This window comes from Plectropomus leopardus, chromosome 14, assembly GCF_026936395.1.
Source record: "Plectropomus leopardus strain MGB_pleo_1.0 chromosome 14, ASM2693639v1, whole genome shotgun sequence".
NCBI lineage: Eukaryota > Metazoa > Chordata > Actinopteri > Perciformes > Serranidae > Plectropomus > Plectropomus leopardus.
In genome coordinates, this window is record NC_142189.1 from 17,898,783 (window position 1) to 17,926,372 (window position 27,590).

Genomic DNA, 27,590 nt, shown 5'->3' on the forward strand with positions numbered 1-27,590 from the left:
TCTCTTTCTTCCAGCTACTGTTGGGGGGGAAATGCCATATGCTTTCTGACCATGGCTCAGTCATGTTGCATTCTGCTGCTTGTTCTTTTTATGATATTTTGATTCTTTCTTATTTGCTACTGGCTTCCGTTTTTTGGATTGCTCCTGATTTTCTCATCTTTACTTGCTTGGTTGCTCAGTTGGTTGCTTTTCATTCTTCTCACGTTTTTCTCTTTTCTGTTTTCCTTTGTTTGTTGCCCTCCTTCGTCCTCCTCTTCGTCTGCATCTTCTCTTCCTGTCTCTCCTCTCTGTCTTTCTCTCTCTGCCCGTCACAGTCGTTTCCACTCTCCAATATAAAGTGTCCACCCCTCCCACCCACCCAGACACTCCTCCCGAGTACAGACAGTACAGAGCTAGCACACTGCCACCATCCTACGTCCGTGTGGCCTCCTCCTCTCCTCCTCCTCCTCCACCTCCTCCTCTCCCTCTCAGGAGAAAGAGGTGGGGGCTGCTAGGGACAGGGCCCAGCTATCCTCCCAGCTCTCCACCTCCCTCGCCTCAGCCTTTTCCCCAGTCCAGGCAGGAGTGACCACCCAGGGCCGACAGGTCCGTCAGATCCCCCTGTCTCCTCCCACCGCAGCCCGCCACCTACACCTGCAGCAACAGCAGCAACAAGACATCATGCTCCCCCCTAAACACGGCACCTGGTCCGCCTCCCATTTGCAGCAAATGTACGCCCAGTTGCCCCCTTCCGCCTCCCCTCCAGTTATGATGGCCATGCCCGTGAAGCAGGGTCTGCCCCAACAGCCCACCCTCCCTTTGGCCCACCCCCTTCCGCCCCTGAGCCCTCGGATGACGCCCCCCCCGATTGACCCAAATGCCGTGACGGGCCATCACCAGTACCCCCAGCACCAGCCCCACCCTCACTCCAACGGCCAGCCAGACGGCTCCTACTCTCCTCACTCTCAGCATCTACCACTCACCCCCGCAGTACTGCGAGGCCATCCCCTTGCCTCCTCTGATAGGTCAGACAGCCCCAGGCCCCGCCCCAGCCAGCAGCCCCAGTACCCATCCACCTTCCACCCTCAGCAGCAACCGCATCCGCAACAACAGCAGCAGGTGTACCACCAGCAGGCCCAGCCCCCCACCACCACTTCCTCCTCCTCCTCCTCCTCGCCCCCTCTTACACTGCCATGTCTGACGGGGCTCACCCAGAAGACCCTCCCCGCCCCCCAGCAGGCCCCCACGGTCAGCAGCAGTAAGTATGAGGAGGAGAGAGGAGGAGGTAGTCTCTCAGCAGTGGGATGTTACATGTGTACAGTGTGTGTGTGAGTGTGTGTGTGTGTGTGTGTGTGTGTGTGTGTGTGTGTGTGTGTGTGTGTGTGTGTGTGTGTGTGTGTGGGGTGGGTCTTGTGTAAAGAAGGGTCCTGTAGTCGTCTAGTGAATGCACCCATAATGCTACACAAGAGCATGAAAAATGCATGTGTCACATGCACACAGTACATCAGCACTTGAAACCCCGACACACCCACAATCCACCTCCACTCAGGTGTTTCACTGGTGTTTGTTTAGATCTGCTCTCAGGGCTGTGAGGGCAGATCAAATAGTATTTATTATTTATCTAAACAGAGTATTTATACATACATAACCACAGACAGGATAAAAGAAGTGGAAATGCTTAAGTGTCTAAAATCTGATTTTTTTCAGTCAATATACACACATACCCTGCCCTCCCCGACCCCCAAAAAGTCAATAAATTGTGAAACAAATAAATAAATAAATGAAAAGTTTAAAAAATAATAATACATAAAAGAATGAGAATACAAAAATATATAATAATGCTAATAGTGATATATATATATATATATATATATATATATATATATATATATATATATATATATATATATACATAAGATAAATAAACAATAAATTACATGAAAACAAAGGGCCATTGATTTGTTATTATAACTCAAACAACAAAATACAGGGTAGTTAAGTCAGAGGGAAGGGATCTACTAAAGCATTTCTGAAAAAGATTAATTTAACTAAAGGGGACGAGGTGTCTCTAAATTTCTGATGAGACTTACTGCTGTTGTGTCTGACTTTTTATAACAGTAGCAAAGTTAACACTTCTTTGTTCCAATTTATGAATGATGCTTGTTTGATGCTTTTTTCAATTGCAGTGATTAAATCAGCTTTTTTTCAAATGGCCAGCAGGGGGCGACTCCCCTGGTTGCAAAATGAAGGGGTTGTATACAAATGAAAAAAAGACTGAAAGGGCCCGAATTCTGGCTTGATTTATTACCTCAGTTAACATTTTCCTAATGAGTTTATGGTCCTTATCGTCAGTTTAAAGTCTTGTTCTACACAGCCTGATGCTCAGTCTGTAAATTATGGTCCCATTTAGAGTCAAACAGATAAAACAGGGTATGCCTTAAGGTGCGGCTACCTCATGATGACAAGTCCCTACAATTAAGATAGAGGTATAGCATTGCGCATCCATGGCTCTGTGTACATCTGAATAGCCGTAAACTTGCTTTTGGGTATTTGCCATGTTTCCCGTCTTAGATCTTTGACCCTTTCACAGTGTGTTTTCAGTTCCTTATAACATTTTGTTGCCTAAAGATCACTTGTCCAGCATTCGGTTGTAATAAAAGACACTCGAAAGAGTCGGCTCTTAATTTCTGGTAAGTAATGCTACATTTTTAGACCTTTTTTTCACTAACCAAAATTAGAATCCCAGTTAATATGTACCTTGTCGCTACCGGATCCGTTCATGGCCTAACACCTGACCAATGGGCTGTCCTAACCCCATTTAAATATCTCAAAAATTTTCAATGCCAGTAAAACATTTTGCCATAATTATGTTTACATGCAAAATGAGTTAGAAACTAGAAGACGTTACTCACCCTACAACTAACAAGATGTAGCTCTAACCTAAACCTTCTCCTTTAACCTAACTCTTCATAGCTAGCTGCTAATGTAGGTGTTGAGAATACATTTTTCATTCAGTGGCTAAATTCTTGCATCTACCAAACTGGAGGCTTCAAAATGATAGTCGTCAAACCAATGAATGATATACAGTCTATGTATATACTATGTTTGTTTTCTGTCAGTCTCACTAACTTTTATCAGCATTATTTCATGTCATTACCTGATTTCTAGGATATCTCTACCCAAATATAACCTGACTAGAGATCTAATCAGCCAGATTAATTTAAAAAATGTGTAGATTTGCAGAGCCTTTAGTTCTCGTTTAGTTTTAGTACAATGCAGTAAAACAAAAGGCCTTTGTCTGAGCAGGAAAAGCTCAGGTGTCAGTAATAATAAAAGAAACATGCCAAGTTCCCCCAAAACAAAGCAGCCAAATGCAGTTCCGACTTATTATTTACACCTGTGCTTTCCTTACTGTGACATGCCAAAAACAAGGCGTTTTTATGAGCCAGAGCATGAATATTCTTGACTAGCTAAGTCAGTCACCTGACCTCAGTCCAACTCAACAGGTGTTTCACCTCCTGAAAACCACACAGAAGGGAAAATCTCCTTAAAATGTCTGCAGTCGTAGGGTATCACTAAGGGGAACACCATGCATTTGCAGGTTTCTGTGAGTCATGAACTTCAGCAAGTCATTGATTCCAGTAGATCTGCAAGCAAACATCTAATATGCTTATAATTAATGTTGTGTTAATTCATTCAATTTATCTGTCCCCTAAAATCAGAGGACTGTGTAGTATAAGGAGCTATGATTTTGACACTTTTCATTTGATTGATGCACATATCCTCAAATTAAATCCCAATTGATTGAAGATGATTGAAGAACGATTCTTAGTTTTAGGGTGACTTCCAGGCAGCCTTCATTTTTCATTTATTTAATTGTGTTCTGGACATCATCAAGACTTAAAAACCTACTTGAACCATTCAGAGTTGACATTATGTCACCTTCATTTTGTCACATTGTTGTCGCATGGTTATGCAGTTGCGGGCAGAGACCGTTACGAAAGCTCTGCCCGATTAAACATTCAAGGAATTTTTTTTATTGTTTTATTTGGCTCCTGCTGTCACTTTCACAAGCAGTGTTGCAAACACAAACATTCTGAAAGGACGCTGTGCAGGCTTGAGAATTTTGTTGCTCTCTGTCTGTCTCAGATATTTGAGATTCCTGCAAGAACTTGCAGAACCACCAAGTTGGAGTTTTCAAAAGTTTGCAGCTGTATTACCCTTAGACAGTGGGTATTATTTGTATGCTTACAGGTATCCACTATTGTTCCAAATTTGATACGGGTCACGTGAACAGCAAATTCCAAATTAGGCCTTTTTCAGAATTTAGCATTTTCTAAATACCTCGTGGGATGTGCTTATGTAATTTGGGTTTTCGGAGCATTCTTCATACAGCTCATTCAGAATAAGTGTGTTCGTTGGGGTTTTTACCACAGTTTGCGACACATGGCGTGTGGTCTGTTTACAGTCTGTTCATTGTCATGGAGACATTCTACACAAACCAAGTCAGCAACAGTTATAAATGCTGTGGTGTAGAGATACATGCCCACAAGGGAAGCCCACATTTGTGGTCGAAAGGAAAATCACATCTACTTTGAAATATTCTGAAGGTTTTGGATATCCATAGATTTGTATGTATATGCAAATATGCACAAATATTGCAGCGCTAACCTTTTGAAGAAGGTAGTTGAAGGAATTAAAGAGGCAGGCTGTGTTCACATTGTGGAACAAGTACACCGCTGGTGGAAAAATCATTGCGTAAGTGGCAGCCATTCCAATTTTCCATATTTTTCCAGTGATACTTAACTTACAGCCCATGGGCTGAATCTGGACCCTGAGAGGGTGCTGGATGGCCCCCAAACCATTTTCTATTCACAATAAAAATAAAGTGATCCAAACTTAAAGCACATAAAAAAGCATCAAAACTGAGCTTGTTTATCAAAAAAAAGTCCCAGTGCCCTCTTTTCATTTTGCAAAAGTGGCCTCCAAGCAAAGCAAGTTGAGTATTAATCAGTAACATTAATCGTATGCACAGCTGCATATGTAATCAGCCAATCAACCAAATAACCAATATCACTCTCCCCATATGTTGTGTGTAAAACATTTCCAGATTCTTCACAAGTGCTGCCCAGTGGCCAGCAGTCTCGTGGTACACAGTTGATAGGTGTTAGTTATACAGTGACAGTGTGTAGCAAACAATTCCCCACTTCATACAACCCTCCAAGGGCCAAAAGAGGTATGTCACCCCCAAACAGCCATTAACCAATGTCAAATTGTGCCCCTCCCAGGCCCCCCTGTCTCTGCAGGTCATCCAGCTATGCTTTCTGTGGCGCCTCCTCCAGCTGCAGTTCCAGCACCCATGGCTGGGCCTCCAGCCCCACCACCGCCTCCGGGGCCACCGCCCCCAATGGCCGTGCCCCCACCCATGCCCCCTCCACTGCCCACTGGTGGAGGGCCTCCTGGGGGCCCGCCCGGGGCCCAGCACCAACCCTCAGGTCTGGCTGCAGCACTGGCTGGAGCCAAACTACGTAAAGTACATAGGGTGAGCCTCCATGGCTAAAGATCAGGAGATGTTGATCCAGTGCTTTTGGTTTTACTTTTAATTATAGAAGCTGTGTTATTTGTGTGTGTTTTATGGAGGTAATGAGACACTCTCAGTCCCAAAACCCCTTCAGCAAAAAACTGCAACTCATTTTATAATGTGTTCTTCAGGATGAGAGCAGTCCGCCCGGGTCTAGTGGCAAAAGTGACTCCAACCGGTCTAGTGGTGGCAGTGGAGGTGGTGGGGAGGGACTGATGCAAGAGATGAATGCCTTACTAGCTCGCAGGTAAAAAAAAAAAAAAAGAATAGAAAAAAAAGGCTACACAAAAACACACACACCCGTCACCTTTCCCTTGAGTTAATCATGCAGAGAAACATGAGAAAATACCTGTTTTTGTCTTCCTGGTTTTGCTTCACTTGCAGTACATGTTTTTCCCAAAAAGGAAATAAGCTCTTGTATTACTTGTACCAGGTACTGATTTGTATGTGTATCTCACTGTGTGCTCATGTACTCATTTCCTCCTCTCATAGACGGAAAGCGTCAGAGAAACCTGATGAAGTAAGTCTTGTGCTTTAAGGAAATAGTTTTACATTTTGGGGAAATGTTAACGTTAGATGAGAACATTGATACCACCCTCATATCTGTGTGTTGAAAGTGAAGCTGGAGCCAGCAGGCCATCAGCTTAGCATAGCATTAAGCCTCGCTCTGTCCAGCAGTAACAAAATCCACCTATCAGATCCTCTAAAGCTCGCTTATTTCTTAGTTGTACTGTTAGTAAAGTACCAGGCTATATCTGAACTGGGCACAGTTTCCAATAAATAGTTCAGCACATGATTTTGAACAAAATGTTTGTGTTAATTGACCCTTTGCTAAGTCCTGCCCCCTGAATGCAGACCTGTCAATCATAGCGTAGCATCGGCCAGCTCTGACAAAGGTGTCTACCGAGCACTTACATTGCCCAAAATGTTAAACTATTCCTTTAAGATGTGATTTTAACTGTAACCTCTTTGGAAAACTTACATTAAAGCTGATTTTCAATTGTGAAATGATAATTTCTGTCTCCCCCCTGCAGGACGACTCTAGTGGTAGAGGGCCAGGCCAGCAGAACTCAACAGGTACGAAACAACCTTCTCAACCAGTTAGTCATAGCACAGATAGTGCAGAAGTCCCATAAAACTACAGGTTTAATGTTTCCTCTGCTCTGCACTGCAGCCTTCTGTTTCAGAGTCGTTTAAATTTATGTTTTTTTAATCTTTTTTCTTTGCCAGATGCTGTGAAGAAGCCATGGGAACGATCCAACTCTGCAGAAAAGTCCTCACTGGTGTCCAGGTCTGTAGATGAGAGGAGAAGGAATAAGGGGAGGGTGCTCTGAATATGAAATGACAAACCAGTAGCATAAACCACAGGGATTTTGCTTAAATCTCATCCTTAGCACTACAGGCACTGGTGCAAGTAGAAGAAACGAAATATTGATTCAAAAAGAATTGTCTAAACTGCTGTTGTATGTAATGAGAAAACGTATCTTAATGTTACAGAGTGAGACCCATTGGCAGCACTAGTGAATCAGACACAGAATTTGACAGGATGAAACAGGTTGGTACCATCAATATGTGCTTCATTGCAGTAAAGTATTTCATAGTTTTTTGTTGGTTAATGATTTTAGATACCCTGTGTTGTTGAACTCACAAGAAGGATTTTGTTTTGCAGGAAATTTTGGATGAAGTTGTACGTGAGTTGCATAAAGTGAAAGATGAAATCATCAATGGTAAGCAGTACAGTGTTTGTGAAGTTCATTGCAGTATCAGGGAGCACAACACACAGCACAGCACGTTTAATCTTTAATTTTTCCCACTCACTAGTTTTGATGGAAGCCCATTTTCACAGTGAGATGAAAAAAAATCCTCTAAGTTATTTTAATGGGAAAATGTTTGAAACAGTGTCTCAAAATGATTAGAAACTTTATTAAAAATAATGAGACATTTTCTCAAAATAGTGACTTGGTGCCTCAAATAATGAGTTAAAATTTCACAATAAGGACTTGGGTCAAAATAATGTGTTAGGATCTCAAAATAATAAAAAAAATTATTAATGTGAACATTTTCCTCAAAATAATGACTTACTTAAAAAAATAATGACCCTTTTTTCAAAATAATGACATGGTATCTCAAAGTAATAACTTATCTGGAAAAAATGAGTTTGTATCTCAAAATAATGAGACACTTTTTCAGAGTAATGACAGTTTATCCTCAAAATAATGAGCTTTTTTAAAATAGTTAAAAGAAATTAAAAATGTTTTTTATCTTAACATGAGTGACGATATCAAGTAATTATGAGAAATTTTCTCATTTTTTAAAGATTTCTCATAATCTTGAGAGATCTTCTCATAATGACTTACAAAATCTCTTTTTTTTTCATCACTGATAGAAATGGGTTTCCATAAGTTCTTACTACTCAATGGCAGTCACATTTTACAAGCTTGAGTAAAAACTAACATGAATGTGCTCGTTGACATCATTAATAATAATTTATTGCAATTCTATTTTTCCACACATTTGATAGAAACAGAATACACGACTGCAGCTGAAACTGTATGTTTTCTTGCAGCCATCAGACAAGAAATCGGCAGAATCAGTACATCCTAATCTCATCTGAGCAACAGTAGGAGGAGAGCAAGAGGAGGAGCTGGAGGAAGATGGACATGCAGATGCACAGACACGAGGACCAGGGGAATGTTCTCTCAATGTTTCTGTGACCTCGCGACGCCATGATGGAAGTTACAGAGATGTTGTGCCAACATTTGAGTCTGCTGGACAGCAAAAATGGAAGAAAAAGACAGCGAGAGAGAGGGTTAATGAGACAGAGGAGCAGGAGAAACAGAGGGATTAAGAAAGTTTAAAGGACTGACGAACTCAAACAGAGGATGAAAGATACACTGAAAGATGAATTGAGGGATGGACGGACATTCGTGCTGAGTGTGGTGTTGTGGTCCTCTCTGTGCACCTATAGACTCAGTCAGCCCGGTGTTGCAACTCTTTGTTCTCTGTTCAGTCCAAGTCTTAAGAAGAAAATATTTTTGTTTTCTAAGTTTTTACTGTTTTATTATTTAAAAACTGTGGTGATAATGATGATGCTGTTGATGACAATGAGTATTTTATTGATATTATAGAAGGAGAAAGGAATCTTGCACACCAGTTATGTCAGCCTTTTATATTTTCTATTATTATGTTTAGTTTATCCCTATTTCATAATAACAAGCACAATATGGGCATAATGGTGCTGCAGACTCACCTGCCCTCAACTGGCGTATTTAAAAAAAAAAAAAAAAAGAAAAGCAAAAAAGCAGGCTTTTTATGACCTTGTTCATACTGGTGTTGTGTGTCTAACCTTTTCTCTCCAGAGATGTTGGAAAACATGTTAATGTCTGAACCACAATTAGCCACTTAAATTACCTCTTTCCTCCACATTTGGGGCTTAAAACAAGCAAAAAAAATTCTTTTTTTGGGCAATTAATCAAATAACAGTCTGCTGTACAACTCCAGTGTGACCGAGGAACACGTTTCTCTCTACCTGTTCAGATGTGCGAGATCATTGAAACCTGGGGATCATTCACAAAACAGGCCGATAACTGTAAATGTGCCACCTGGTTTTACCTAGATATAAAACAATGTAGTACTATCTATTAGCCATCCTATGCTTTGTGAACCTCCCGAGTATGCATGAAACCCCTATCTCTATGAATTAGTTTTTTTATTTGGTTTGAAAAAAAATTAAAAAATACGAACGGTGGTACATTTATTATAGTGGTTTGTTTCCATGAAGATTCCCCTTTCTACATAAGAGATGTTGAACTTGATAATGGTAGCAATGTGAAAACAATTAAAGGGGGGTTGCTCTGGCAATATGCAAATCTTACCTAGATAAGAATGTGCAGAAAGTGAATGGTAGGCCTATGTGATGGTAGCTAAATGTGTCTTTGAAGGAAGGATTTGGTTGAATATCGGTTGTTGCATTCTATCCACTCTGTCCGCTCTCAACTACGTTCTGATTTAAAAGCTGGAAGTAAATTCATTCAAACAAAAACAATAGACTTGTCAACCATCTACACATTATCCTGCTCTCTCTCTCTGTGTGTGTGTGTGTGTGTGTGTGTGTGTGTGTGTGTGTGTGCGCGCGTGTGTGCCCTTGTGTATTGTGTGGAAACTTTTCATGGTTTACCTCCAAGGAATATTTTAATTATGTTTACTTCTCTCCCCAAATTAAGTTTTGTATATCATTTACTCGCCCCGAGTTATGCTTAATTTGTGAAGAAAACTTTGATTTTCTCGAATGCCACAACGGTGAACAAAGATTAAAAAATCTGAAAATTCTCTGTGAATTTAAGTCAAAGGCGACCTCGTTTAACAACAGCAAGGCCCAATCCCATTTCATATTTTTACCCCTACGCCTTATTTCCAAGAACCACCTCGTCTATTGTTTTTTGCTGTAATTTTCAAATCTTTGCTCATGAAGAATATGCATTTGTGGGTTTCTTTGTTGCTCGCACAGCCATTGGACTGATGTTTTTTTTTTCACAACACTTTGAAGCATACCTCTGAAAAACTGTCTTTTGGAGGACCGCGTAGCCTTGACACCTCTGACGTGGAACTGGAGTAAAAGTGAAATTTATCCATGTGCTGTTCAAAGCCAGTCTCCACTGGCAAAAACAGTCATTTTACCTCTAATTTTAGCTGCTAGTTTACCGCTGCCTCAATTATAAATTTGTGTTATTGTGTAGATCTAGTGTTTTCAAAGAGTTAGTTTGGATTCAGCAAGTCACACAGTAACACAAACAGGTGATTCTGTTCACCGTGGAGGGATGTGAGTTTTCTTCACAATTTCAGCGCAACATGGGTTTAATAATTTATATACAAATGGTCCTTTATTTGGGTGAAGTATTAATTTTAAATATAAGAAAAATGTCACATCTAGTTACCACAACATAGACAGGTAACGTAAAATCAATCACACAGTTCTTTATAATAACTTCTTATGTCATTTACTGCTTTTAGTACAGTCATTTAAATAGAAACAACAAAGATTATACTTATCAATCAAACATAGATTATCTCGTACATACAAGTGTGTGGACAAAATACACATTACAGCAGCTCTACAGTAAATACTTATTTTATAAAGCTTGTTATATTTACTTTTAATTATGTAGTTCATGAGTCAGAAGAGTTGATTTCCTGTAGTTTGTGGAGGAACAGTGGTTACAAGACGACTAACACTGACTGAAAGAGACATGCTGAGCAATAAGAATTAATCCAGCAACCCTGACAGTTTCCAAAAAACGCAAACATTTTGAGACTCAGATAGAATTTTCTTAATAACTACCTTTTTGCATGATAAGGTGTTTATTTTGTCCTCTGCTTGCAGATTTAATTAAAACAGTTTACAACACGATGGAGCTGCGAACAAGCAGAATGGGGCGTCACTGAAGAAAAGGCTCCTCTTACTGAAAGGTAAGTTTCAATGCTCATTTTCCACTTCAGCACTGTTCTGCATGAATTATATTAGGTAATCTGAGAGGCTGCGTGTGCCTCGTACTCATATTCATAAGGTTCAAGGGATGTAATGCTTGTATGCAGGTAAAGGGAACCCCAGAGTTTGTCTCTGTAAAACCTCATGAGAATGTATGTGACCTTTATCCTACAGAAATGAGGAATTTTTTTAATCTGTTGAAATAGCTTATTATTTTGCCCTTCTCTGTGCCTTCTGGATACAAGGAAATGTCATCACTGTATCATAATGACGGGCCATCTCTTTATAGCAGGAATAGAGGCGTGAATAAATAGTGGGGTAAAGACACAATAGCTGTATTCTCTCCCCATTTCCATGAACTAAATGTATGTAACTGAAATATGCACATTTATTTGTCCTATAGTTACTGAAGCACAGGTCTACTTTTAGATGTTAGGACCTTAAGGCACAGTGAAAACCACACAATACATGGGACGACAAAAAATTTAAACAGGTGAATGTAATGATGTTTTATAGTGGTCCTTAGATTTTTGAACTGAAATTCACATTCCCACAGATCTATCCCTGCTTTTTTAGCTTGTACTCTCGTTTTATTCTGGCGTAGGGGCCGATGCTGTCGTCGAACACAAAGTCCCATAATACCCTGATCCAGGAAGTGTGTTGAGGCAGGGACTCGTAGTACTCTGCTGCAATTTTCTTGACCTGCCAAAAAAAAAAAAACATCACAAATGAACGTGAGAGGTTGTAGAAGAATGAGAATGTATATTGTACACCAAATATATATATTTTTGACATCTAAACTGCAGTTGGAATTTGTCAGAGGTACCTCGGGGGTCTAATTCAACATGGCCCCTTATTTCACTATAACAATCAGTTAAAGACACAAAAGCGAATAGAAGCAGACATTTTACTGCTTTGTTCAAGCTAATTCCCTCCATTGAAGCTGTAGTTGATCACAAAAAAAATAACGTAATATTTACTAAATAAGACAGATAATAAAATAATATTCCATTGCCAACTGCATCGCCTTGCAGTGCTTGTAAATTCTAATGCCCTTTCTGCATGGAAACAAACACAACCAATCAGAGCTGAGGTGTCTCTAATGAAGATGTCAATCATATCAATCACTGCTCGTGAACTGCAGTCAAACTGTCGAATTAGGCAGTGATGATCAAAAATGTGAATCAAGATTTTGTTATTGCATTGCCTATTTCTCACCACAAATGTTTTCAGAAATACATTTTAGTGTACTGTTTAGCTGTAAAATGAGAAAGTCGGTGAGCGGTGCTTGATACTTTTATTGATTGGTTGTTTTTAGTGCGCTGTGGTAGATTGTAGCAAATGCCATTAGAAGCAATAGAAAGAGGAAAAGGGACATGGTTTTATTTACTTTTAGCAAATATGACACAAACTTATTTTCATAAAAACTACCAACTATAGCTTTAAGAACCACAATAGCTCATGAACTAAAGAATTTTAGTTTGGTAAAGAAAACCAGTTGTTGGCTGGCACTTCGAGATAGGCTATGTCATCATGCTCTTGTGGTGCTCAAGAGGTAATAGTTCATCAGTTACAAAGTTCATCTGATAAATATTTGCAGCTAATAGTAAAATGTCACAAGTGGAATTTGCCAGTGCCTTTTGTTTTAATTCTTAAATGCACGAGAGGCCCCTCTTATCTGCCCACACCCACTGGTGATACAGGTAACTTACCTCATTCTCTACAACTGAACTAATAATAGTCTTGGAAATAATGATTCAGTCTCACCTGAGGTAGTTTACTGCCAGGTATGCTCGGGAAGTCATGGTGCTCCATATGATACCCAACATTGAAGGTGATCATGTTCAGCGGTCCATAGTAAGAATATGTCTCGTGTCCTTTCAGAAACATGTAATGCTCAGCGATGAAATGTCCAGAGATAGGATGCAGTCCCATACACAGGATAGAGCCTGCAATAAGGTAAACAATGGGCTTTAGCCCCCATAGATAGTAGATAATTAAGTCTGCTGTGAGCTGAACAACTGCGTTAAGGATCTCCAGCTGACCCACTGGTTTAGGATTGACCACCAATGGGCGAAGGGCGTAGAAGAAGGGCTGGAGGAAGAGCCAGAGGACCTTCCTGGCCGGGGTGCAGAAGAACCATCCCTCAGTGTCCGTAGGGATGTCAACATCCAGCTGATCACCTCCCAGATACCGATGGTGGTCAATGTGATATTTCTTAAAGGAGGCAGAATAAGGCAATCCAATGGGCAGGTTGGCCCACATGGCAAACCAGCGGTTCCATTTTGCCAGCTTGTTGCCAAAGGCCACGTTGTGAGAGATGTCGTGGATAGCCAGCGTCAGAGAATGGTTAATGCAGCCTCCAAAGGCATAAGCCCAGAAGAAGATCCACTTCCAGGATAGGTCATGGACCAGGTAGCAGGCCAAGAGCTGTGTCAAGACCATGCCTGATACCACCCACTTCAGCTGGGGGTCTGGACCCATCAGAGACTTGATCTCTGGATATTTTGCTGAAGAGGGAAGCAGACAGAGATACGAATTAAAAGGTTGGCAGAGATAAGCAGGGAAAGCCATTGGAGATGGGCTACAGAGCCACGTGTGGCTCCCTGGTTTAGGAGAGAATAAAGGTGGGTGAAAAGCAAAATAAAATAAAAGGAGTAAAAAACAAAAGGAAATCGTGGATTTATGTGAATAGTGAAGGGGAAGAGAAAAAGCAACCAATTCATTTATTTAATAATTATGTAGGACATAAAAGAGTTAAATATCTTTCAAGAATTTAGAAAGAACAGCTGTTCAGCACAACTCATTTACTGTAATTGTCAAAAGTTTTATCTCAACTTTTTAATGTTTAAAACTGTGACTCTGTATCCCAAAGAGAACAATCGAGCATACCGTATGGTATCAGCCCTTCTCCCAAACGAGCATGCTAACAAAAGTCATGTTCAGTTGCATGCAGAGTTGTTGTTTTGCTGAGAGACGTGAGACTGATGGAGATACAAGGGAGCCATTCACAGACACTCACTGTCACAAAAAGAGCTACGTTTAGTTTATAGAACATTTACAACATAATAGATTCATGAAAGCATACAGGTTCAGGTTTGTTACACTGGCCACACTTTATAGTCAAAATTCAGGATCACAGGGGTTAAAGAGCGTATCCCATCATGCATTAAATGAAAGATAGCTATACATCATCCGCTGATTGCTCATGCAAATCTGGCCTTCTTCTTTGCTTTCAGCTCACCTGTGTAAAGCCCTTATGCAAATTGGGCTCACCCTAGTGACTAAAATGGTTTCAGTGGCATTTTTTCTGCATGTAGGTCTCCTCAGTACTGACCAAACCCTTCTTATTTTGTTAATGTTTAGCCAACAGGACCTCCCTATAGCTCTCTTGTGTTTTTATCAAGATACTGTTTCTACATAATGCCTTTTAAATTATTATATGATTTGAACTCGCCTGGAGTGTGTCACTTGCTCATGCTATTTACAGTCATGTTTATGGGTTAAACATCTATAAGTGTTGGTATTGTGTGCCACCCACAGGGCGTAAAGTTAAATAAATAACCAGATATCAGTAAAGGCATTGTTTAAACTGCTGAGGGCCGCCGTGCAGAACATGCTGTGCAGCCAACACTGGGTTCAGCTTAGCCACAAAAGAGAGTCAAGTCATTGCATTTATGGCCACAATATTCAGAGCTAAAGGTTTTGCCTAATATCAAAAATAATTGTCAACTCGAACTTGGTTGCGTGGGCGGATTCAAAGACCTTGAACCGGGCAGCTAAAATTTTCTAGAACTGGTAAAAATGATTAACCATCAGGCAGCGTCACAATCATTCATTATCCGTGTGACCTCTACAGTAACAGTAGGCGTTGAGAGTTTAAAGTTTATGACGTGCATTAAGGCACAGGCAGCCAGCATGCCCAACAAATAGCCATTCAATATAACATAAAACCACTTGTCAATCAAGTTATTCCAACACAATAATGTAAAAGGATGAGGCTCAACATCCCCTGACACTCATGTCCCTCTGTGTCTCCCCTCAGGGCAGGGGATAATTAAAAGAAAAAACTCTTTAATAATTCAGGACTCTGGGGTGTCAACCTATCACCTTCTAGATGTGCTTCTTTCACACAAGAGCACCCATGCTTGATAAAGCGGGGATCAAATATACATCAACAGGTTTAGATCTTGTTCATCTAAACTGTTTTAAATCGAATTACAAAATAAATCAGATTACCGGCGCTGACTGCGCTCGATACAGTTTTAACATATATTGAAAAAGTGAGAAAATACTAAGGATCATACAGATAACACAGTTGAGACTCTTGCATTAATCAGCTGATGAAACAGATATGGTTCAAGGCAGTTTGTAGCATAAAAGTTAGTCTTTCTGGGATCCTCCCAGATACACCAACTCCCTCAAAGTGTTTCTTCTCACTTGCATAGCGTCTGTTTGTCATGAGCAGGGAATGTGTCCTGTTACCTAGTGAGCCTGGAGGCATTGTCAACTACACCTGCTATCAACATGCTAGTATTGTCTCCCAAGTCAGAGGAAAAAGATGGCTGAGATGGAGATGGTTTACATAAAAAAAGAACAGGTAAAACCCCTTGGTAAAATTTTCAAGCAAAACCCTTTCTGAGTACTTTAACATCATGACTTTCTCTCTCTCCCTCTTATGGGGGACTAAGTGTCTTTGCTGCTCATATCCACGCCCCCATTAGATAACTTTTGCACACAAAAATGTCGTGAAAATGCTGTCAATAATGCAGTCCCAAAGTTTTAATCAACTGTCAGAGAAAGAAATGAGAGAAACTCATACAGATCTAATATGCTTTAAAGTCAAAATATTAACGTAAATTATACTGTGCTTTTATTAACCTTTATTTTACATCTTTACCTTAAAGCTCGGAATTTAAACGAATATTTATTCTTACGGTTAAAAAAAAATTGTGTAACTTCCATCAACGTGACTGTTTATCTTGTCAGTTTCTGCGTTTCCCCTGCATCCATTGTGTACTGATAACTCGTTAAGCAACAGTAAACAGGTTTAACCGGCTACGATTTTAGAGGAAAAAAAGGTAGTAGTCAGAGAGAAGGGGGGTTGAAAAACAACGCTTCAACTTGTTTCACAAACTAACCAGGAGTTAACAAAGCCTCTTTTTTTTATATATATATATATCATTTCTTACCCAGAATTTCTTTTCTCCTTGAGGTATGCGGCTGATCATTGTAGACCCATTCAAAGTCGCCTCTTCCACCGGTCTTCCCCATGATTATCGTCTCTGTGTCTGTGGCGTGCAGCTCTGTGGCGTTATGTGTGTCATCAAAGCCTCCAAGTATCGGGGCACACCCACTCACAGGTTGCAGGCTGCAGGTGTAAAGCGTGAACACGAGCTCCTCCTCCGAGCTGAAGGGGGAGGGACGGCGGCCGTGCACCTGCTGACACATTTGCAAGATTTGCTCCAACTGCATCTTTACATTATGTCACAAGAAACAGCTGTAATGATAGTACTGTATATTTACATATGACTGCTCACTGTCTTTGCAAAAGGAACATTTAAAAAAAGAAAAAATGACAACTTGCACTGAGACCTCTTTGTTAGGTTGTTTATTCCCATACCTTTAAAATGTTTGTATTTTTGTTGTGTTTTTAAATGTAACACATTTGACTGGTTAAGTATCAGTGCAGGGGTGAGTGATGCCATGGCATAATATTCTAATCTCACTCTTGAGAGCCAGAAATATAAAGTTTCACACAGTTGGACTTGTTGACATTTTCAAACGTATTTATTTGCACATTACATTTTGATATTTGTTGTAGCATTACAATACTGGGCTGGTTACTTTAAGAAGTAAAACTTTATAGATTATTAGTTACCCTGTAAAAAATAGAATAAATAATGTAGCAAGTTAAACTGATCTAGGCAGCCTAATGTAACTGATTTCTTTTGATTTATTTTTGAACAAATATTTTAAACTAGGCAATAAAACTGGAGAATAGGCTATGTCAAAAGACTGGCATACCTGCATGGTGAAAAGATGGAGGACATCAGAATGAATGATAATTTCTAAATAGAAACTTTACACTGGAAAGAATATATTTAGATGTAACTCCTTTGTATTTTTCACTCAAGGAATAGTGTAGATCAACATGCGTGATATTTACTTTTTGATGGTCTTGAAGATATGAAATTGATTTTGAGCTATTTATCTTTTTTTGAGTGTGATTCAGGTGATGGTTTCTAGGTATTGTATTTTTTTCAGTTATTGAGGAGTGAGACTATTTTGTACAGCTGCTGTATGTATTCGACAATCGTTGAGTCTGTGTCGATTGCTGTGTGTTGTACTGGTGTTGTAATGTGTTTTGACAAACTGAGTATGTATGCTGTTATATGTATTTGTGTAATCTTGTACGTTAAATATTGTAAATGAGAATAATGGAGACCCCAGGAAGAGTAGCTACTGTTTAAAGCAGAAGCTAATGGGGATCTTAATAAACAAACAAATCACACGATGATGAGTTACTGTAATTCAAATACATATTTTTCCTCAATAACTTTCCTCAGTAATGAGCTTACACTCATTTTTTAAATTGAATATTTTACATTAAACTAGTTATTCCACAGCACCATACATTTGTAGAATTCATATAGTTTCAAAAGCAAACATTTAAAGGATTTGTTGGTTACAGTTTCTGAATTATCATAATTTGTATATTTTTTCTGTTTTATGTTGATGCAAATCTTGGTTATTGGACTACTGCTCAGACAAAGCTAAAGCAATTTGAATCTGTCATCTGGCCTCTGGGATACTATGAGATGTGATAAACCAAGCCATTTATTAAACAAACAAACAAAGAAATAAAAATAGTCATCATATACAATCTCAATTTGTTATTACGGATTAAGTGGAACAAAAAAAGAAGCTAAAATGTTGGTCTGGAAGACTCAGGTATAATGGTTCATCCTCTTTTACATTACTGTGAGTTGTGAGATATATTATTTGGAAGCATGAGTTATGAGTAATAAATATAGTAATATAATCATTAGAAAAAAATGATTTTACAGTAAATAAAGGATAAGATACACCTTAACATTCATAACAGTATCATGTGCAAGATTTAGAGGCTAAAGAAATAGGACGCTGCAGGTAAATTACATATTTGAATGAGATTTTTTTGGGGCCCAAATCTCGCGAGATTTAAAACTGGAGCGTTGTGGCGACGAGATTACAGTAGTGGAGAGTTGTTGTCGGAGAGGGAGGAGGAAGGCAGAGTGCAGGCAGGAGGGAAAGAGAGAGTGTAAAAAAATAGCATATAAGCAGGAGGAAGTACAATATTTATCATGGCGTCGGGGGACACCCTGTATATAGAGACGGACGGGTCGGAAATGCCAGCCGAAATAGTGGAACTGCACGAAATTGAAGTGGAGACAATCGAGACAACAGTTGTTGGAGACGACGGTGAACACCAGCCCATGATCGCCTTACAGCCTCTGGACACGGATGATCCAAACTCGATTCACCCGCACCAAGAGGTGATTTTGGTGCAAACAAGAGAAGAGGTGGTGGGCGAGGATGACTCTGAACTGCACACGGACGACGGTTTTGAGGACCAAATCCTCATCCCGGTGCCCGCCGTGGAGGAGGACTATATCGAACAGACTCTGGTTACTGTCGCCGGGAAAAGCTCGTCGACAGGCCGGATGAAGAGGGCTGGAAGCGGAAAGAAATCTGGCAAAAAGAGCTACCTAACCGGGGGAGAAATGGGCAGAAAATGGGAACAGAAGCAGGTCCAGATCAAGACGTTGGAGGGGGAGTTTTCAGTGACTATGTGGGCATCGGGTAAGTTCAGAGTCCTGAGTGAATTGTTTCAAGCTGGCTTTGTTCTCAGCGTGTGTGCCGTGTGACGGGGCCCAGTTGGGGCCTCATCCTCCGCTAAAGTAGGAACTATTTCCCAACTCCGAGCCACTTAAAACCCATTTGAAATGTTTTTGTTTTTATGGGAAGCCATGTTTTATGTGTCGATGGGCGCCGCCATATTTCCCCGGTCTAGAAAGTATGGCGGCCCGAAAAAATGGCGTTTATTTGGCCGACGAAGATGGCGGCGAGAGTGGGAGCGAGTGCAGCTGGCTCCGCTAGGCCGCTGTGGCGCAGTTCAGTTCAACTGTAGCGGCGGTGGTGCCTTCAGGAACCCCTCATACTTTACACTTCCGAGGCTTTAAACGCACCATGTATTTTCTTCTTTTTAAAACACTTTTTTTTAAAATTTACTTTCATTTTTTTTAATTAACAGTTTTGAGAACAGTATCAGGATTCTTAAATACGTAAAAAATCTTAAAATGCATTGAATGTATTTATGTAAAAACAAGGCCATAATTGTTATTACACTGATTTAAATGAAGCACTTTAATTAAATGTCTTAAAATGCTCAGACATGGGAAGTAGGATTTTTGATGTTTTTTTCTGACGTTGCATTGTAAAATCTCAAAGAGAAAGTGACATATCACAAATTATAACAATGCTCATTTCAATTTACGTAGATTAATTTCAATTAGTAAATTCGTAAACGAAGGAAATGGCAATTAAAACAAGATGAAGCATACACAATAGACATACAAATGAAATGGAGAGAGTTACATGGACGTGCCTTTTATCATTCTATAGTTTTAAAAAGTTAAATAAATGTGTTTGAAACATCTGTTTTTCCCACTATTAGTTTTAAAAAGAACAATGGCACATTTGGTGACTTTGTATACAACATATGTTCATTGAATGGAGACCTGTCAGCCAGAATGTATATTACTCAGTGGTGGATGAAGTACCTTGATAGCCATACTGGATTTTAAGTATATATGTCTTACCAAAAATGACTTTAGTAGAAGTTAAAGTTACCTATTAAAATATTATCTGAGTAAAAGCCTTAAAGTGTCTGATATTTGCTGTACTTAGCATTAACGTAATCTCATTGTATCACATTTAACTGAGTATTAAAGTATAAGTACAAATAAATTCTGTAAATAAATAAAGCAAAAAGTCTATTTTGTTTGTAACATACACTTGTGAGTAACTAAAATGCGCAGGGGAAATGTATTGGAGTAAAAGTGAAAGTTTACAAAATTAGAAAAACTAAAGTAAACCCACAAATTAAGTACTTAAAGGTAAGTACTAAAGCATAGTATAATTACTTAGTTACATTACACCACTGACATTTCCTGTCCTGTGTCCTGTAAGTAACAGACAGTGGCAGGAAATACTTTGAAGGGCTGTGGTGATGTGATAAACATTTAGCTCTAAACTGCTTGAATCAGTTATTTCCACATGTTCTGGTACTGTCTTAAGTATCAACACCTATCAGTCTGACTATCTGTACCTCTCATTCAGATGACAAGAAGGACATCGACCATGAGGAGCAAATCACGGGGGAAAACTCTCCTCCAGATTATTCTGAATATATGACAGGGAAGAAGCTTCCTCCAGGAGGCATCCCAGGCATTGACCTCTCCGACCCGAAACAGCTGGCAGAGTTTGCACGGTAAGTGCTAATGTTGATGCATTTGTTCACTCAGACTTGATGATTGCAAGCCAAATTCAGTGGGCCAGGATAAAAGAAATGTATTCATAGAGCAGTTTTCACATGGGAAATTAGTTTGCTTCATCTGAAGCCAGTTCAAGGAACTTGTTTTAAAAAACTGATTTTGTGAAAGAAGTAATACAGTTCCTATGGTTAAACTAGTGTATGCTGCTTAGCTCTTTAACACTGCAGGGATGAAAGTAATAAGGAGGTAAATGGCAAATGGCCTGGCCCACTAAATATTCAAATTTGAGTGTAGATAGCTGTGTAAACAGTCTATAACAGGGGTTTTAGCAGCGACCGTGGTAATAAATGACAGTATGTTTCCTCCTTGTTCTCTGCTGACCTAAATAAGTCGCCAAGTGTTTCCCCTGTCGCAGCTGAAAGGGCCCGAAAAGCCGCTAAATAGTGCTAAAATCTGCACGTCAGTAGTCCTCTCCCTCATCACCGTGGGACCGTAGATTGTCTGTTCATTTGTTGTTAGGAGTGGAAATGTTTTTTTATTGCATAACAGCCATAACAGTGACCCCCCTACACTGCAGTGTGACAGGAAATCTCATCAGCAGCAGGGAAAGAGTTAAAAAAAAAAAAAAAAAATTAAGGTTAATACATCGATTTTAGTTTGGACTCTGGGTTGGACAAATGTAGTATTGTGAAACTTTGCTTCCATTTTGACAATATAGGGATAATAAAACCAAAGAATTAACAGAACACACCCCTGACACTATTCTATTTTAATACTATATTAATAATGATTATAACTTTTAATGGACTTTTTAGCAATCTACCCATTCAAAAAAGGCTTTAAGCTACATGTCATATTCATGCCACACACCTACTCATACACAGGTGGTCAAGGCGGCCATCAGGTTCGTCGTTAGTGGGAGTCAAAGGGTACGGGGGGGTTATGAAAGGTCAATGGTTAACTGAATGTGCCAAAGTACAGCAATTTATTTACTGACTTATATCACTGATGAAATAATTTACGAATTTACACAATAAATATATATGTATTTTCAAACAAAACCCATTTCAACTTCTCATCTGATACTCCACCCCTGCAGTGTGAAATGGTGTGGTCCATCTGACAGTGTAGGTCAAGAGCTGTGTTAAGTGCCCCTTTCAAACTCGGTGCAGATGTATTTGGATTGGTGTTTTAGCGCTGCGTCGGAGGACACAGACTAATTAGTGGCAGCGCGTCATTACATCTCAACGGTTTTGTGCCAAAAAGTGATCGTCTGTGAGAAACTGATTACTGTCTGTGGGAGCGCGTGCAGCCTGTTCAAGCTGTATTGCCCAGTATTCATGTCTTCAGCTGCTCTCACGTGGATCAAACAGTTGTAGCATGTGAATACACATAACTTTGTGCCCGTGGTGAGAGCATAGGTATGTCTTTGTTAAATTCGAATGTTTCTTGAAACCCAGTTTTCACGTGTTTGGGATTGATAGTTTGATCAGGCATGACATTTACGCGATTCTAGACAATATTGTTGTTCATGTGTTTAATATCTAAAAGGTATTTGCTATTATCCTTATGAGTTTGCATTATATTACCTGCTCTGTGCCTGAGATATAACCACTCTAGTCATTTTAACCACCTTTTACCTGATGAAATACATTTGAAGAGCTAATACACATAACAACCTGCCAAAAAGTAATGCCAGCTCCTATCTTGTCGCTAAAAGGTTGTCAGAATGACTTGAATTTTATTCATAGTGATATATTCGACAGATTATAGCTCATCCAGTCCTTTTTTTTTACTATCTTTAACAGACCAGGGCAGCAATTTTCAACTTGCCAAAATGTGATTGCAGCCCCATTCTTGGTTATTTCTGCCTCAAAATGACTAGATTTAATTCTTGGGAGGTTTATTTGACTAGTTATAATCACTCCAGTCATTTTTACCTGTGCAAATACTTGTAAAGTGACAATGCAATGCATAAAATGTCATTTTCAACTTGCCAAAAAGTGATTGGCCCGACTGAGACCATTGATATTAACTCAGTGCACAGCATACCACAGCGCATCTATGCAGCAAGCAGCAGACCTTGCAGAACATCACCATATGATGTTTTATGTGTTTAAAAAAAATTTCATTTTCACCTAAATCTTTTTGAAAATTTAAATGATAGGCTACATGTTTATCAATCACAATAAGAAAAGGGCATTTCATGACTTAATTGTATTTATGAAATTTAATTTAATTCAATTTCATAATGGTCCTGTCCATGTCCTCTGTAATTTCTTGTGTTATTTTTATGCATTCTCTGCATATCCCACACGTGTGTCCTTTAAGTCAGTCTGTTGCAAATTTCAGTCCCATTTCTTTTTTATCTATCAATTTCTTAAATTAGCCTTTGATTATTTTGTGGCCCACCATCTAATTGCTTTAAAAATGGCTGGACTTTTCCATGCTATTTTTGACAACATACTATACAATGATTTTGTTACTTTAATTTTTGACAACACACCACACTATGACTTTTTATGCTATTGTGGACAACATACTATACCACGGCATATTTATGCAGTGTCAGATGACATACCATACCATGGCATGTTTATGCCTTTTGGTGACATACTTGACAATGACTTTTACTGTTGCTGTTTTGGACGACATACTATAGTATTTTTTTTATGGCATTTTGGACAACATGCCATACTATGTACTTTTTGTGCAATCTCAATTTTGACAACATACTATTCTATGACTGATTTACTGACATACTGTACCAAAGTATATCACACTATTACATTTCCTGACATACTACATTGATGTGACACTTATTTTTGTTGCAGAATGAAGCCAAGAAAAGTAAAAGAAGATGATGCACCCAGGACGATAGCCTGTCCACACAAAGTGAGTTTCCTGTTGTGTTTATTACACCACTTAATACTGGACTGTGAAAATGAATTATGTAAACATGCATAAATGATCAGTAGAAGAAGCTCAGTCGGTTGAGCTGTATGTCGTCATCATAGACATGGCCTTACTGAGAAAATGCATGTATTCATTACAAAAGTGTTAAGAGCTGACATGATTTGGTTACTAAAGTTTTATTCACTTAGCAGTGTACCTTAAGCCAGTGGTCTCCATCCACCGGGCTCCGGACCAGTACCAGTGGTCAGTGGGTCATTTGGTACTGGGTCACATATTATTTCCATTTTATTTACCGTCAGAGTCTGAAAGCTATTTTATTTGAAAAATGACCGGATTCCCTTCTAAATACACCCGCCCGTACCTCTTGACACATGTCAAGACGGTGTCTCAGTCTTGTGATATCCCAAAATTAAACCGACAAGCTAGCAAAAATGAGTAGGAAACAACTGACTGCCAAGAAAAAGAAAGCTGCATTTAAAAGACAAAACCAGGAGTCCTACTTAACATGAGGGTTTATCGCGGCACGTGATTCTCATGTGCCAACCCCCCTCTGCACAGTATGTGGCGACAGGCTATCAAATGAGGCAATGAAGCCTTTAAAAGTATGTTTGAGACAACAACTCTGCCGGTTTTCACGGCAGCCTCTAGCTCAGTGAGTAGAGTGTGCGCCCCATTTTGGCTGAGCCCTTTGAAGCAGCCGGGGTTCGATTCCGGCTTGCGGCCCTTTGCTGGTTTTCTGCAATGACAGCAACCAAAACAAAATTACGGAGTAGACTGGACATAATGAACGCACTTCGGGGGTCATTGTCTCCCATCACCCCTAGATGGGACCGTCTTGTTGCAGAGAAACAAGCTCAGGGCTCCCACTGATTCAGTGTTATGCTGAGTTGTATTATTTTATGCACTTTATGTTTGTTTTTATGCCATTTGTATTATTTTATTTGATCACATTTATCCCCTACACCTTAATGGCCGTTTCATGAAAATATGGTCTTACATGAACAGGTCTGTGGTGCAAAAAAAAAGTTTAGGGACCGCTGCCTTAAGCATCCAAATCATGTCAGCTCTTTTGCTCCAAATAATATGATTCATGTGGTTTCCCCTCTCACTCAGGGCTGCACCAAGATGTTCAGGGACAATTCGGCAATGAGAAAGCACTTGCATACCCATGGGCCTCGTGTGCATGTTTGTGCAGAGTGTGGCAAAGCCTTTGTAGAAAGTTCAAAACTGAAGAGGCATCAACTCGTACACACAGGAGAGAAACCTTTCCAGGTAAGCTCTCTACTCCTTCATGTTATTTTTCTTCATCTAGAGAAAGCTGCATAGTTTCACTTTTTTCATTGGTAGTTGGTAACAGTAGATTGCAATATACTGAAATATAAACTGGCTTTGTATAATAACAATTACATACAAACATCAATATTGTCATCTCAAAATCAAGCAGTTGAAATGATAATCTGTGATTCAGGCAGAGACATGCAGCGGTGTTAACTCAATCTCCCTCTCGTCTGCAGTGCACATTTGAGGGCTGTGGCAAGCGGTTCTCTCTGGACTTTAACCTGCGCACACATGTGCGTATTCACACTGGAGACCGCCCTTACGTGTGCCCCTTTGATGGCTGCAACAAAAAATTTGCCCAGTCAACCAACCTGAAGTCTCACATCCTTACACATGCCAAAGCCAAAAACAACCAGTGAAACGACGACATAAGCATAGACTGCAGGGCTTGACCTGTATGTCCAATCCTCGGCAGACAAACTAATGTCCTGTCTCCTGCTTTGTTGTGAGATAAGAAGTCCCCTTTGTATCATCTCTAGATAAAAGGTTTTTGAGAAATGACCTTTTCTCAGACTTTTTGATAAACTTTTGGAGGTTTGAACAAGGAACTCGTGAAAACCCCAACCCCCTCAGGCCTCCTACCCTTCTTTGGCGCTACCTGGATGGAACAATGTACGCTTTCTTCTTGTGAAGATGTTAATTCATGGATCTACATCTAAAATGTATTTATACCTTAACACAGCCAGTTAAAGTTTTTGCAATAGATGTCAAATTTGCATCGATCCTCAGCAATGACACCTTTTCAATTTTTTACTTTCCCCAAGTGTGCATATTGTACACTGTTTGACATAAGCTCTATGGTAATGTGTGTAGTAAGATTGTCCCCGTAGCTCCTCTTGGGTTTCAGTTTGTTTTACCTCCACCTTTCCCTTTCATGTGAGTGTGTTTTGAGGGGGGGGGTGGTCTTTGCATATTTTCATTTTGTACAATGCAATATCAGAATCATGTAGATAATAGCCATGTGATTTTCAATATTAATTACCGATTAAAATGTTTTCCCCCCTTGCACTACAAACACAAGAAGTGTCATTTGTCCTCACAATTAAAAGACAACCCAAAATATTATTTAATTATTGCAGTAGTGATGGCAAAGCAACTCTGGGTCAATGAGCATCTTATCTTTTTTTATATTAACCTTGCATTTGAAATATTTCAATAGTATCTCATTCCCACCGCAATTAGCAGGTGCACACAGGTTTTTTTAAACACGGGTAATCCCTCTAAATGTCTGTATTCCCACTGCCATATTCACTGCTGGAGAGCGAGTTGGACTTTCTATCAGCTGGCATTTGTGTGTGTGTGTGTGTGTGTGTGTGTGTGCGTGCACGTGCGTGCGTTGTTGGTGAGCCGGCGCAACATCATGGACAGGCAGGAAAACTAGTGAACAGTAGACAGCAGCAGGAGCAGAGGTTTTTGAAAACTTTTCAGTGGTTTCTTCTCGTTATGTATCTCTTACTTATTAAGTCCCCCTTACAAACTCTCTACAGATGTGTTTGGATCAGTGCTTTAGTACTGCGTTGGAGGACACAGGCTCTAATTATGGACAGTCAATCAATGCTGATGATACCCAGAGGCAATAAAAGCCCATATCTATTGCAGTCAGTTGACACAGATGTGAATGCCAATTGTACGCATTCCCATCGCATTAAAAAGCAGATGTTGGCAGGTTTTGGTGCAGTGGGAATGAGGCTTTAGTTGGGTTTTTTGCAGTGGGAATGAGGGCATTAATGTAGACATAATGCGTCATCAGTATTTGAGATGGTTTCAGCTGTTAAATAAGTTGTTTGATATCACTGACAAAGAACGAGGCATAGAACAAATTCTCGTTCTTTTGTCAGTTTTATATTTAAGCACCGCATCACACAGCTCATTTAATGTGTAACAATAATTTGACATATTATGCTATTTTAGACAACATACTTTACTATGATGTTTTGAAAACATCAAGCTATGACATTTGTATGCTAATTTGGACTACATTCTATATGAGCTATTTTGGAAAACATGACTAGGTCAGAAATTGCATGGTGTGACATGGTTTTAAGTTTGGATTTGTTTTTTTTTGTTTTTTTTAATTCTTGTTTGATCATTGTTTTATATATTGCTGTGTTTTTATTATTTTTACTGTTTTGCTGTGTTTGTAATCATTTTTACTGAGCTTCTAGTTTACAGATAAAAGGAAGAGGAGCATGCAGGGGGAGCGTTGGCAACTGAGGATTTCGCCTGGGAGCCGCTGAGGAAACGTGAGACAGCGGCAGGAGACTATTGCCATCAGAGACAAGCTGAGCAAGAGACGAGCAGTCCACAGAGACAGAGCCCCGTGAACAGCAGCAGTGTCCGCCAAGGTGTCTTCACTCAGGCCTGAGTTCGGCAGTTTGCAACCTGGGGACCTAGGAAAACCGTGATTACCTGTTTGATTGGTGGCGGCACTAAAAGCAGGCTCAGGGGGCTAATACTGAGACAAATGTGGCTGAATAGTGCAGGGAACATGTTACTCACCAAGGTTTCTCTATTCTCCACAGATTTGTTCGGCTGGAGCGTGGTGGTGGATGGTGAGGAGCAGCATGCCAGACTTCGACTCCAAACTCCCCTGCTTTTTTAATTGTACTCCCCCTGATTTTAAGAACCTGTGTGGCTTTAAAATCCTAGGCTCAGACTAATTCCTGGGTGGCACTGTCGGACAATTCAGTAGGTTTCCCCCATTTTTTTATCCTCTCCTTATTTTTTATTTTTTAATTTTTTTCAAAGAAAT

At 39.8% G+C, this 27,590-nt stretch overlaps 3 protein-coding genes across 3 annotated transcripts in view; 2 read left to right on the top strand and 1 right to left on the bottom strand.

Annotated features, from left to right (window-relative positions):
- Positions 1 to 9,624, top strand: part of evla (Enah/Vasp-like a) — a 45,419-nt gene extending 35,795 nt beyond the window's left edge. Inside the window, 12 exon segments of the mRNA XM_042500897.2 lie at positions 315 to 440; positions 443 to 963; positions 965 to 1,028; positions 1,031 to 1,237; positions 5,268 to 5,521; positions 5,692 to 5,807; positions 6,053 to 6,080; positions 6,595 to 6,637; positions 6,791 to 6,851; positions 7,058 to 7,115; positions 7,230 to 7,287; positions 8,127 to 9,624. Of these exon segments, the coding sequence (XP_042356831.2) occupies positions 315 to 440; positions 443 to 963; positions 965 to 1,028; positions 1,031 to 1,237; positions 5,268 to 5,521; positions 5,692 to 5,807; positions 6,053 to 6,080; positions 6,595 to 6,637; positions 6,791 to 6,851; positions 7,058 to 7,115; positions 7,230 to 7,287; positions 8,127 to 8,164 (1,574 nt within the window). The 3' untranslated portion in view covers positions 8,165 to 9,624.
- A 789-nt stretch (positions 9,625 to 10,413) lies between these two features.
- On the bottom strand, positions 10,414 to 16,429 carry degs2 (delta(4)-desaturase, sphingolipid 2). Its single transcript, XM_042500921.2, has 3 exons — positions 16,238 to 16,429; positions 12,813 to 13,555; positions 10,414 to 11,747 (listed from the first exon to the last, which is right to left on the bottom strand). The coding sequence occupies exons 1-3, from the start codon at positions 16,317 to 16,319 to the stop codon at positions 11,604 to 11,606; spliced, it is 969 nt and encodes a 322-aa protein (XP_042356855.1). The 5' UTR covers positions 16,320 to 16,429; the 3' UTR covers positions 10,414 to 11,603.
- A 1,847-nt stretch (positions 16,430 to 18,276) lies between these two features.
- yy1a (YY1 transcription factor a) lies at positions 18,277 to 25,853 on the top strand. The gene is made up of 5 exons (XM_042501231.2): positions 18,277 to 18,890; positions 20,430 to 20,580; positions 23,419 to 23,479; positions 24,614 to 24,772; positions 25,015 to 25,853. Exons 1-5 carry the CDS (start codon positions 18,392 to 18,394, stop codon positions 25,195 to 25,197), a joined length of 1,053 nt encoding a protein of 350 aa, XP_042357165.1. The 5' UTR covers positions 18,277 to 18,391; the 3' UTR covers positions 25,198 to 25,853.
- The last annotated feature ends 1,737 nt before the right edge of the window (positions 25,854 to 27,590 follow it).